The 14,384-nt window shown below is 38.8% G+C and overlaps 1 protein-coding gene across 1 annotated transcript in view; it reads right to left on the bottom strand.

The window, feature by feature from the left end:
* Positions 1-12,563: 12,563 nt before the first annotated feature.
* Positions 12,564-14,384, bottom strand: part of sf3b3 (splicing factor 3b, subunit 3) — a 33,276-nt gene continuing 31,455 nt past the window's right edge. The window contains exons 26-27 of the mRNA XM_053319376.1: positions 14,237-14,341; positions 12,564-14,134 (exon numbers count right to left, since the gene is read on the bottom strand). Coding sequence (XP_053175351.1) covers positions 13,994-14,134; positions 14,237-14,341 — 246 coding nt within the window. The 3' untranslated portion in view covers positions 12,564-13,993. The remainder of the gene's footprint in view (positions 14,135-14,236; positions 14,342-14,384) is intronic.

The raw sequence follows: 14,384 nt of genomic DNA, 5'->3' as shown, positions 1-14,384 counted from the left end.
TACTGAGTTTATTAAAACTGTACACTGAATATTTGACTTGTCCACAAAAATACAAACAATTCACTACATTGTTCATGTTAATATTATAATTATGTTAATGATAAAATAGTCTATAAATGGCTAAAGGTGATCAAAATTGATCTGAAGAGGTTTCAACACCCAACTGTTAGCATTTTAGTCTGAGATCATAGCAGCAGTCACAAAAATGACTAAACACTTTTTTACATGTTAGACAAGGAGAGACTAGACAGCGGCCAGTCACTCTCCTGATCTGCCTTGTGTGTGTGTGTGTGTGTGTGTGTGTGTGTGTGTGTGTGTGTGTGTGCTAACATCTGGTTATAGGGAAATGGGATTACTGTTTCCTATACTAGTGAATTAACTAATTCCATGCCCTGAGGTTGAACATTTGGATGCCTCTTCATTCAGCTTACCCACCAACTTTTCACTGCAACTTCACTATTAAACACTTCATGGCTTACGACCATGAGTGTTGATGTAATGCAGATCCTTGATTGTTGAAGTTTTAACCATTACACAGGCAACGTGCACCAGGTGATACAGACTTTAACATCCTGTTAGGAGTATGATTAGTTAAAACTGATGCTCAACCTGTGACCTTTAGATGGGAAACATCAGTAGAAGGTCTTTTCCTCTTTCTCACAGAGCATTTTCTGCCAGAGGGGAGGATTATGTCACATTCATGGTGCTGATTGATGTTAGCTTTTACTTTCCTCCCTTCTCTCTCCACATGTGCCGTAATGCATCCCTTCTGAATGAGCAATTGTTCAAAATGGTCACACAGGATTTCAATTTTATCTGCACAATATTGGTGCATCATCAGTAGGTCAAAGATTTTGGCTGTAGAAGAAGTAAATCACTGCTGAAAGTGGAAAAACCTGTCTCCAACACAGGAGATTATCTTCTGCACAGTTGATTTCATCTGCTAGTTGAATGCTTCTGTGGTCTCGGCACAGACTTGTAATGACATGGTAGGTGAAGGCTGATTTTTCACCCACAGCCTGTATCACAGCACCCAGCAGATGTCACAGGTAGGAATTGCGTCTCTCTTCTTAATCTCAGCTTGTGCAAGGACCCAATGACTCCTGAGACAAGACACTGACAAATCATATTTCTGGAAATCCAGGAATAGGTCTGCCAGGTCGTCAAACAAATATTGTTAATGACTTCATGTGTTTGTGACCTTATGTCAATGTGACCTTATATATGATTATGACCTCTTATATGATTGTGGTCTCATATATGATTATGATCTCATATACAGTACTGTGCAAAAGTCTTAGGCCACCACCATCATACAAACAGAAAATACAGGAAATATGTGCACAAAATGTAACATTAATTATTCAATATTATTATTCATTGAGGCTCCATTCCATTTAGGTTTAAGAGAACCAGGTTCCTGCTAAGTGTAAGGGGAGGGCTGAATACTTACACACTTTAGCCTATAGAAGCTGATTTCTTTTCTGTGAGATAATTATATATGGTCATTATGGCCTAAGACTTGTCAGGGAGGACTGTGTCTTCAGCTCCCATTATCTGTAAATAGAAGGACAATCTGTCAAATTCAGTTAAAAATCAGACATTTCCACATCATCTTTTTCAGCTGACACATCAAAGTCCCTCATCAGTTGTCAGTGTTTATAGTCTGCAGATATACAGTACTGTGCAAAAGTCTTAGGCTGCTATAATGACCACATATAATTATTTCTCAGTCTATTTAATAGAATACAACCAGAAAATACAGGAAATGTGTATCCAGTATTAAAAAAACAGGAGGGGAAATAGAAAAGAAAACAGCTTCTATTGGCTAAAGTGGCAAGTATTTAGTGTGACCTCCCCTTACACTTTAGCAATAGCAGGAACCTGGCTCTCTTCAACCTAAATGGAATTGAACATTAATTAATAATAATATTTAATAATTAATGTTACTTTTTGTGTACGTAGCTCCTGTATTCATATCAGCGACTGTTTTTAATTAGGAAATTGAAGAGCTTTGGTGTAAGTACACATATACTGGAAATGGCGTACAGAGGCCTTAACGAAAGCATTTTGCAGTTTAATATAGCTGCTTGGTATGGCAACGATAGTCGATAGTAAAGATTGCAGGGAAGGTGGTCGGTAAGCCACAACAACAACTCAGTGAGGTGTTCAACAGTGTAGTAGTCAGGAAGGCCAGACATATCTGGGGACGCTTCACACCCCTTAAACATCCGGCCGCAGATTCAGATATGGTTGTACCAGGATATCCCCTCAGAGGGCTATAGTATAATATTTACACCTGCTGTTGCTATTTTATGTCTATTAGCCCAACTTTTTCTTTTCCCTTTGTTGTACGTTGTGAAGTGTCTTGATTTGTCTTGGAGAGGCCGAAGACAAATTTCTACCGAGGTGGGCAATAAAGTTTATCTATCTATCTATTTTCTGTTTGTATGATGGTGGTGGCATAAGACTTTTGCACAGTACTGTATGTTCATAGTATCAGAGTCAGTCAGCCTTAGAATGGTTTTCCCAGAGTTTCTGAAGGCTTGTATAACACGTTTTTTGCCATGGAGGATATAAATTCATGACTAGTGAAAATGAGTCGAAAAGTGTCTTCTGACATCTCTACTAAAGCTGCCAAATACCACTGTCACAGATGATAAAGAGATTAAAAGGACAAACGGGCAGTCTTATGAATGCCAACTGTTAGAGTAAATCATTTTTCACCACTTCCACAAGCCTGAAACCAGGAGCGTATGTATTATCTGTGTGGTTTAAAGTCTATCCTTCAGAATTGATGGGAGCATCAGAACATAACGTGTACTGATCATTCATTCATTTCCCCTTGTGCAAGACATCCTGGACTCCTGTCTACTCTCTCCATTGACATATGGGCTGAATAATTAAAATCTCTAACAGTACAGTAAGGAAAAAATTGATACTGTTAATAGAATTTTACTGAATGCTGTATACAGATTGGGCTCAACTTACCCAGTAAAAAAGGTTTTGAGTTCACAATTTTTACTAAAAATATTGTCTCATTCCTTTTCCATTTTACACTTTGTGTGCACCATTTATGGCATTCCACTTAAAAAAGTAGCGACTCATCAGATGTGACTGCAAGTTATAAACGCTATGTATATTTGTACTTAGCTAACACTATGCAGCAATATCGTGGTAAACTTTAAAATTATAATTACATTACTATTATTACTTACACTGTACAGTGTTTAGCTGCTTGAGGGTTAGCTATTAATATTAACCTCCTGAGACCCGAGCTTTTGTTTGGTATGCATTTTAATTTCTCCTAGATATTTAGGATTAGTAGGACCCAATAAGTACAAAAACTAAGTGTTGTCATTGAACAGGAAATAGTTTTTGAAAAAAAAATCCTCATAAGGGGACAATGGGTTCATTTTACTGTAAAACTATGAATTCATTAGTGTGTAAAACTATTTATTTCCTTACATTAACACCTTCCCTTTGTATGACATTAGCCTAATAAAGTCCCAACATCCTCAAACAAGTACTTCTTGACTAGCAGTGATGTAGCTTGTTGCTTTTGCTAAAATTAGTCAAATGTGTATAGCATATTAAACTACATAAATAAAAATGTTTCAATCATAACATTTAAAGGTTTTGTACCTGGTCCACTTTTATCTGGAGATCAGCTGATTGATTTGGCTAAGATGCTTGCCACTGATTAATGTGATTAATGCTTTCGCTGCCACTAGGTGGCACAAAAAAGTGTTAACGAACAAGGACAGGTCAACGTTATGCAGAGTTAAGTATAAGGTCCAGCAAACCCAAAATGTAATGTCCCCATATGAGGATGCAGGGTTGCAGGAGGTTTTTACACATATATTTATATTTGTGGAAGTGAGTGAAATTTCAAGCTTCTGCTGATGTCCAGCATAATGATGGAGACACTGAATTTGCTTATTTGTTGTGCTCCATCTGGCTTAAAATGAGGAAACACACAACTTTCTTTTAAGAGTACAATGGCATGTTTCAAAACAGGGCATGTGTGGGTAGTTAATGTTAGAAGTGGCATTAAATCCACACTCCAGGCCATTCATGATGTCTTTCCTGCTATGCAATTCAATATACGCCCATTAACCTTCCTGTACAGGGTTAGGGTTAGGGCACCCTGGTGGCTCAGTTGAGTTGACCACACATGGTATGGTCTTTAAGTGATGGTTGGAGCCATTCGCAGCAGGCACAGGGCAGAGGGCAAAGCAACATCTTGAACAGTTTACCAGTCCATCACAGAAAGACCCCAGGCAACCTCTCATTTTGAGCTGTTGAATGTTTGGGCCATGGTAGGATGACCTGACAGGCAAATACAAAAATCACAAATTTTCACTTCATTAGAGTTATTTACTGGGTATCAAAGTGTTAACTGCAGCAGCAAGCTAGTTAATTCAAAGCTACATCGGCAGCTTTTTGATTCTAAAAGTGGTCCTCAGAGAAAGACATACAACGCTGTATTTATCCTTGGTTGCACACGTGCTAACACTGACTCTTCACTTTGATTTCTTTTAATAAACCAAGCTCACGACATAGGCTAGCTAGTCAGCAAGCTAATTAGGTAGCATGTGCTGCCTTTTTAGGCTCAATAAAAAGACATATTACTTAATGTGTCTGTGTTTATTTGCAGCACTATCTGGTTGCTTGATCCATAATTAACATGAGCTTACAGTCTACATTTGTTTACAGTTGTTTAGCTTGTTAAGAGCGGCTGGAGGCATGTGAATGAAAGAAAGGTGAGGCAGTGACAACATGAAACCAAAAGCTACGTGAAATAAATGTGAGTTGTTTTTTGTTTGGTGAAAAAAAGAATTTTGAGAAAAGGAAATTTAGACTGATGAAATAAGTTATAATAATTATTTGAATTGTTATAATCATTTGTTGTATTTACATATTTGTGTGCAATGCATTAATATAATTAAATATTTCATAATTACTCCATATATTAGTGGTCTTCTTTCATTTATTTTATATATAAAATCTTTGGTGGACTCCTGCACTACCTGTGGCCACAAACACTTTGATAACAGTAGATACTCTACATCTCTGACTTTGTCTCTGTCTCTTCTCAGACAAATGTAGTGTGGCATGATTTCATGTGCAGACCACCTGCAGACGTTCATAATGGAACATCATTAAGCTCCTCTGAATGCCAAGATTTGTCAACATGAAATAAAATCCTTATAGGAAAATGTAAACTATTCCTAACCCCTCAGATGATGTCTGTGTTAACATTTACAGACTTGTCATAGTAAGATAACCTGATGTAACAGAAGGATAGGTGTCATAGTCATCTTTACCAGTTTAATGGATCTCAATAAATATCCATCACTACTTACATCCATTACATTCTGTGTTTGCCTTTGGTGCCAGTCTTTATGTTGTGTTAGGTAACCATCAGCATTGCCCTTTAATACCAGAAACAATCAACAGGCTGATTACTTTACCACACTCCTGACAGCTCGAAAATCTAGTAATTTGACATAAATTACACCCTTAAAGAGTATAAACTTGTTGAAGACATTGACCTAGAAAGTTAAGGGGCCCCTAACCCAGTTTGTACATTTCCTTTGGCAGAGATGTGGCTCAAATTAATGAAATCAGTGAGCAATAACAGGATTCTTCCTGACTGTACCTTTGATAAGCCAAACTGAACTGCCATATCACAGTATAGACAGATTTAATTTGATATTCTTACCTTCAACAACTTCATTTTATGGCAACACACGAAAGTGAAATACAAAGACAACAATCTACAATACTTAGATGGCATTTCTTGTCCAGATATTAGTACTGTATGGGTTGGAGAGACAGCAATGTTGGAGGGCAAGCGAGGCAAAAGCACTGGTAGGGGAGGCATAGGATGGATGGACAAGTGAACGACACACAGATTTTAATGATATGATAAATGAGTGCAGAGTGTTGGCAAAAACAAAAATACAAAAACAACCAAGATTTTAAAATAAGCATTAATCAACTTTCTAAATGACGCTAGACTCATGGCAAAGTTTAACAGTACACAGTCCTCTAAATTACACTTGGTTACCATTAGCATTGTTAGTAGGGTAGTAAGATGTAGACAAAGACTTAATGATGTATCAGAATAACAGGTGCTCAGTTAGTTATGTAACTAGTGCTCTGCTAGCGAGGGACCGACAAACTTGTCCAACAACACTGACACGACTTATAATGCACTTTCAAGTCTCAAATCCAAAGTTTAGAAGAGATTTGGATTTTAGAAGAGGAACAGAACACTAGATAAAACACTGCAGCATGTAAGGAGTGTAAAACAGCACTGGAGTACAGCTGTAGCACGACTAATCTCAACACTGGAGGAACAGGCTTACTGTTACTGTTGCATTAACTCTCTTGTGTTGACTCACTTTCAACATTACAAAATAAGACAAGGGATGTCTTTTCTCATTGTTCTCTGATCTGCGCCTACACACAACTCTCTCCTTTAATGTTGGATTTCTCTCACCTCCTTCACTAGTTTCTTTGGCTCTAATTTGTGCCAATAGTGAAGAATGAATATGAAGTTTGTTTTGATTGTCAGAGGGGCTTTGCAAAGTTCTCAAAGTGCAATGTATTACAGTAATAAACACAATAACCTGGTTCTGAACTGATACATGTCAAAAGTAACATAAATACTTGTTCCCTGCTTTTATTAAATATATCTATTTGAAGGTAAGCAATGCCACATTTATAAGATTGACTTATGTTCATTTATATTGTAAATGATTGTCTACTTTAAACAAGGAACTGTATCAGATTAAATCATATCACATCAAATCATACTGAATTGAACCAAATCATTCCATATTAAAATGTATCGTCCATGAATCATATCGTACCCTATGTATCTAGATATGTATTGGGTCATCTTACACTGGAGAGATGCACACCCCTAAAACATACCAAGGCCAAATATGCTTCTAGCATCAGTCCCTACTGCTCTGTGCATTTCTACATGTGTCCAGTTTAACAACAATGTGCCCAAGGTAGCAAAGCAAGTACATCCTCCCAGTGTGGAGATCAGAATCAGAAAAATCGTTCTTTTCCATTTCATGGAAGTGGAAATGTATCTTTGACACGGAACTCAATTTACGTAGTATAAAAACACAGAAGTAAAAGAAGACATAAAACCACACACAATATGAGACAGCACATAAGAAGATTCAAAACACTGTTAACAAATATCATGACTTATTGATGAAGTTGATGGCAGCTGAGATGAATGATACAGTTCTCTACCTTGAAAGGTTATGGGTTAGTTGTACGGTCAATTGTCATTTCTCTGGTGAACATCATACATACACGACCCATCCATCCATCTTCTTCCGCTTATCCGGGGTCGGGTCGCGGGGGCAGCAGCCTAAGCACGACTCTGCAGGAAATTCTCCTTTGAAATACATACATCAAAGTTGTACCAGTGTGATCAATCTGTTGTTAGATGACTTGATGAATTAATCCTGACCTAGACCTGGAATATCAATTAATATATAATGTCACGTCTCGCAACATGTGTCAGTAGCCCATTGGAGTCATTGACTCATCACAAGGCAAGGCAAGGCAAGGCAAGGCAGCTTTATTTATATAGCACATTTCATACACAATGGCATCCAACATCATACATAGACTACACTCATTGCTGCATTTACAGCAAACATCATGACAACTTCCCAATGCTCAATATAATTTGGAATTACATTTAAGATGTAATCATGAATTATTAACGAAAAACTAGGAATTTGAATGTGTGAAGAGGTTGGTCTATTTTTGTCATTTTGCTTAACATTAGCATATCTATGGTGTAATTTCATTGTGAGCAGCCATACATGTAGGGGAGAGTGGGGTAAAATGAGCATTTCTTTTTTTTTTTTTTTTTTTTTTTACATTTTTCATCATTGCAATGTGTGTGAAAGGTTTTATTATGCAATCTTAACATCAAACAAATATTCAAAGTCTTCTACATCTTTTGTAAGCTAGAACTTCCAGATAACTCATATGGTTTAAGACATATGCTGGTCTTGTGGTACAACTTGCCCCTTGTGTGGGGTAAATTGAGCATAGGTGTGGGTAAGATGAGCCAAAACACATATTCAAAGAAGAAACCTTTTATTTCCTTTTAACAATGTAGGATTAAAATAGCCAGATAAAATTCAGCTCAAACAAGATCACACAAGATCACACAAGATCACACCAGTAACTTTATAACTTTTTTCTCATAAACAGTTGAACATCATTTAAACTAAGGTATTCACTTTAAGCCACTAAGGTAAACTAAGGTATTACACTAAACTAAGGTAGCCCATGGATTCAGTATCACACTGTTTCAAGTTGCAGGGGAAGATCAGACTGGCAACTTCAAAACTTTTTTCCTGAGAAACACTTAAACACTATCACTTAACCAAGTCTGTAAGCTCAACCCAAGAGGTCCTGGCTGCAGGCCTCCACTGTGAGGTCGCTTCCGGTGCAGGCTCCACTCTCAAGCCGCCTCTACTGTGAGGTCGCTACCGCTGCAGGCTCCACTCTCTAGCCTCACAAATGCATGAATTAGTAAAAATATGACGTAAAATCCATCAATTCCTATCTATAGTATATATCGTTTTTATTTATATAGTAAACTTTTGTTTTGTTTGACATTTTTGTTCTGTGTTTACCTTTTATGTTGCATGAGCCCCAACGTGGGCATTTTGATTTATTCTGCCCAAATCTAGGACAAAAAGCCATCCATAACCTGTATTAATTGAAAGAAAAAAATAAAGCTTTTGATTTGGACAACTGAAGCAACTTGACCCAAGCCTGATGGCTCATCTTCCCCCGCAACTGCCATCTTTGAAAAAATGCCTTTTCCATGTGCTGAGTGTGCACTTTATGAAAAATGACGGTATTGCGAAAGCTGTTGGGGATGTTTTAGTCACATTTGCACTGTGGTTAAAAAGGTTACTGCCCTATTTGTGATATTTGTTACATTATCTTCATATCACTGCTATCCAAAAATGTCAACTTTTCATGGCTTTTTTAAGCGTAATGAGGGAGCATTTTTAGATAACTGAATTTGATTTTAAGAGAATTTTCACAACCACTAAATCTGAAAACAGAAACCACTAGCTCAATACAAAGAAGGATGGTTTTGTGCAGTGAAAACATCTGGAAACATCTTTCTCAGGTGGTATCCAGGAGCCACAACTGTAGGAAAAGTCTAAAATGACTAAAACAGTTAAGCAATGTAGCTCCTTACAAAGCACAAACAATCTGAAGGTCAAAATGTCTTCATCATAACGAAGTCGTGCAACATGCTTTGCAAGCAACCCAGTGACCAAAGTACAACCGAAATTTCATCAACCCCAACAGTGGGAAAAAGTACACAGGAAGTGCTTTCTCAACTTGTGAAGCCACAGTCAAGTTTCAATGCTTTCATTATCTGTAAAAAGATTTATGTAGAAGTGGAAGTGGAATGCAGTGTGATAAAAGAACCATTATTTTCCCAGAGTTGTGACCTCTGAACGTCCCCAGGACACATTCCAAACCAGAAGGGATGCTGAAGCACTTGCACACACAACAGCATTGAATTAATTAAACAGCTTAAACAGCTTGTAAAAACAACACCGGTGATAATGATGGAAACTTAAGTTGACTGCTGAAACTGTTACAACATGACAGCTTAAGTTCCCGTTTGGCATGTTTTGTAACCAAAGTATTACATTATTGATACGGACACACACACACACACACACACACACACACACACACACACACACACACACACACACAGAGAGAGAGAGACAAAGTCATTCCAACCACATTCTCACACTTTATTTGTGAGCTTGGATCATAACCTGTAGTGCAACTTTTATTTACATATTCGTAACACTATTACCATGGTTACCAGATTCCATCCACATCTACTCTTTTTTTTTTTAAGTAATGCATTACTTTACTTAGTTACCTCCCTGTGGAAGGTAATCAATTACACTTTACATTACTTTTGCGTTACTCTTTAGCAATGGCTGCAATGTGTGCGACACATACACACATACATGCACAGACACACACACACACACTGACATCACATCCTGGTCCTGATGACTGACCTAAACCTTAATTCAAAATTCAGCTTTTGTCCCCAATTGAACAAGCCGCCCCCAATTAACTTATCCTAAGTCTTACATTTGTCCGCAAAAGTAGCCTATGACAGATGACACACATACACATGTCCTTACAATCCCACGCACAGATGAAGTTTGAAGTTAGTAGGGGGCGGTCAGTTGGTTTAGGAGAAATGGTCCCGTCAATGACAGTGTCCTCAGTTACATAGACGTACATTCATTTCCTAAAGACTTTAACCACTGTCTCAAAATTCAGCAATTTCGCAATTGAGGACTCAGCTTTTGTCCCCTATTGGACAAGCCAGCCCCAATTAATTGGTCCTAAATTTGTCCCCAGAAGTAGCCTATGACAGACGACACACACATGTCCTCACATCCCCACACACACAGATAAAGTTAGTCGGAGACGGTCAGTTGGTTTAGGAGAAGCGGTCCTGTCAATTACAGTGTCCTCAGTTAACAGGCCTTCCTCTTGTTTTAAAAAAACTATGACAAAACAAGAATGTATTATCCACTTACATCCTCACGTCACAAGGTTGCATACTTCTTAAGGACCATCATACCCTCCAAAATAAAGTCATTTTGAAATTAATTAGTAAAGGACCATGTGAAACCATGATCCTGTGTCCTGTACACTTCTCTCCTCAAATTAGGAGCACATGTCCTGTGGATAAAATTCACCGCAGGGCTCTTATTTGTTGTCCTTTACATATTTAAAAAAAAAAGAAAGAAACCCAACAAACTGCCCATGTGGTTTCAGTTCTATAAAACCCTACGATGCCATTGTTCTGACTGGGAAAGTTTAGTCTGGCCAAGTTCTTTGCTTTTCTCCCACAGGGGCAAAACCCATCAAGTGTCCACAAGTGCTGGACCAGATGTGAGGACTTAGTTGTAGCAGAGTGTTATTCTGCTGTGTGACACATCATTATCCTCTTGTTGTCAAGCAGGGTAAACAAGCTGCTGTCAACAGAGCGCTAAATTGACCGTCGCATTTAACACAAAGAAAGTAAAGAGCTGCCAGGTTGTGACTCCATGTGGGACTGCACTGTGTCCACCTGCGGAGAAAAAAAAATGCATGTCACACTGTCATGCCAATGAATACTTGGGTTTTTTGGCTTGTTTATTTTTATAGAGGTCTTTTTTTAACTTTCCAGAAGTGGTTTTAATGAACCGTCAGATGGGAAAAACCATCGACAACCGTTTTAAATATCTGAGAAACCCAGAGGTGCATTCATCATCAAAAAAAGAGTGAGTTTACTGATTCTTACCAGGACATAGACAAGTGGATTCAGGAGCATGGCCAGATCTACCATACAGGCAATCTGGGAAAGTGGCCCTTGAGCAGAAAGGGACCCTCCATGATACAGGCTAAAAACATGTGCACTTTAAAAAAACAATGCTGTCCTGACCCATTCTCCTGATGTTGATAATTATCGTCAGTGTCAGAAGCCTAGCATGTCCAAAACTAAATATGGAATTACAAGGTTTCCCGCCCCACAGCAGCGTTATCCAATCAGAATTAAGTTGTTGGGACATGAGCTTCAGTGTCCAGCAGTGGCGGCTTTAGATATGGGCGACATGGGCAGGGGGCCAGGGTGTCATCTTGCTGGGGGCAACATGGGGCACATGCACCAAAAAAAAAAGAAAAAAAGATTGCTTATATGCTCGTAGTGTCTTCTTTTTATACAACGTATTAGGGTCATAGATTTTAAAAAATTAGGGGGGAGGGGGGAGGTGTAAATAAATTGGGACAGATGGTGTGTCTGATACTGGTGTGTGGGGAGGGAGCTGTGGGATGCGACTGGTTTATGTGAAGTGAATGGAACCAATATGGCAATTCCTCCAGACAGCGTGGTGTAGACCAGGGACTCTGAACCTCCAGGGATCAGAGTGGTTTTCTGGAAAGATAACACCGTCTCTTCTACGTGGTAGTTCACTATGACCTCAGGGGGGCCACCTTATTTTTAGAATGTCACTGTGTGGGTCAATTAACCTTGTTACAGGATAGGCTTCATTCTAGTTTGTGAACTAGTGGCTTGTACCTGCTGAGAAGATCTCACAGTCAGCAATAGATGTGTGTGTGGTGTATCTTTAGTCTCTCCACTTAAAGCCTGAGGTAAGAGGAGTTGGAGAATCTAGTGCACCTAATTTGTTAATTTGTATGGTAGCCTAATGATGCAAAACATTTTAATGACTACCAAATAAACCACAATTTATAAGTGTGTTGTTCCATTTGTGATATATTTCTGTAGGGTTTTTTTATGAGCAAATTCATGATAATTTGATTGATTTCATTTAAATGCATATGCTAAATTTATCTATTCTTTGTACTTCATTTTTTAAATGTATGATTGTATATCATTTTTGTAGTTTTTATTGCGTTGTTTATAAAATGTTATGCACAGTTCTTATATTATAGATAGATAGATAGATATATACACACAGTGCCAGGAAATTACACACAAACACATGGTATTGTAAAGTAAAAAAAAACAACAATTTTATTTACAAAAAAAGACCACTGCCCCGATCCCACAAGCCCCTAAATTCAGTGACTACAGTGGAATGCTATGTCTGAGCTTGTGGCTGAGGTTGGGAATTTACAGGACTCAGAAGAACAACACCCAGTGCAAACCTTCAGTATTCTTCCACCCACTTATTTAGTCTGAGTTCACCCGTAGTCTAATGCCAAAGTATGGCAACAATTCTTGAATCAAACCGTGGCCTCTGACTGAGTCACAGGTCGGCTTCTGTTTGGCTCCCAGTTTACGAGAAAGCAATATGCTTTAATGAGCCTGGGGGCCAATGTGTTAGTAACTGAAGACAGGTAGGACCGGAGGCTTAGAGAGACTTAATAATACCATCAGAGACTGTGGTATATTCATTATGACAACTCTAAACAAAACATTAAAATAAATCACATCATACAAAAACACACTGTTCATTCTGCTGAGATTAAAGATAGGACACACAAAATACACCTTTACTAAATCACCGCTTACAGACATTAAAAATATTCTGTTTTCACATCTTCTGTCCAGGCAGTATGAAACATGTCTACTGAACATGTCATTAGGAAACTTTTCTACACTTTTCTTCTTGGCATGAGTTTAAATAAAAATGTATGCTTGCTCACCCGTGACAGGTAATTGCATTCAGTCTGCATGGACTGTGCGTGAGGATGAATGTGATCACACAATCCAGTATGTGTCGATTGTGTACGCACAGCTGTATATCTGTGTGTGTGTGTGAATGACAGTCATCACTATTCACACACACATTTGTGTGTGTGAATGTAAGTAATTGTTGCAGCACACTCACAATGTAAAAGCTAATGGCTGAAAATCCACCGTCATGTTTCCATGTAATGCTGTCTTAATGTTCCTGTTATGTGTATGTATATATGTGTGGGGTTGTGGCTGACAGTGACAGGGTGGGGATAAGGTGAACAATTGACGCTAATTTCTCAGCAATTGTGTCAATAAGCAGGTCCGTGGGGGTGATGATGTTAATGTTTTTCACACTAGCGTTGTGGGTGACTGTTTACACACAGTTCTGAATGCAGGTTTTCTTGTTAGCGAGGGAGAGTGCATGTGGGTTGCAACATAATTGAGCAATGCAAGAGAGTCAACAAGCATGTGGCTTCTTGTTGTAAGTTTCTATGTGATAAGGTGTGTTTGTGTGTGTGTGTGTGTGTGTGTGTGTGTGTGTGTGTGTGTGTATGCCCAGAGACCCATGTCTCAAAAACTAAAAAGGAGGAGGTGACTGTAGCACAGGAGGAGTGTGTGAGTCTGTGAGTCTGTGTGTCTGTGTGTGTGTGTGTGTGTGTTGGTGAGGCATTGTCTGCGTGGTTAGAAGGCGTAGCGAGTGCGAATGTCCTCCAGTTTCTTGGAGACCTCGGGTGGCGTTCGATCAAGCTCTTCGGCCACGCTTTTCTGCTTGTGAGGGTCCATGCTGTTGAACTGCTCGCACAGATCTCCATCGATCACATTCTGCAGAGCAAACAGAGAAAATACTCACAAAGTGTTTTTAAAGAGTCCTCCATGATTTCAGGACATGAGATTGGAAAAGAGGGGAACGGCTCAAACACCAACCTTAACGGGGAAGTAGTAGGATCTAAAGCTGAGGTGGTCTCGGCCACACAGTGGGGGGAACTCGGAGCGCATGTGCATCTCTAAATGCTGGAAGAAGTCGTGGTCCTGGACACAGACATGAAGCACAGAGCCAGACATGGTTGAAAAA

Source organism: Scomber japonicus, chromosome 5, assembly GCF_027409825.1.
Source record: "Scomber japonicus isolate fScoJap1 chromosome 5, fScoJap1.pri, whole genome shotgun sequence".
Lineage (NCBI taxonomy): Eukaryota > Metazoa > Chordata > Actinopteri > Scombriformes > Scombridae > Scomber > Scomber japonicus.
The sequence above is the reverse complement of the archived record's forward strand: the minus strand, read 5'-3'. Positions and strand labels throughout refer to the sequence as shown.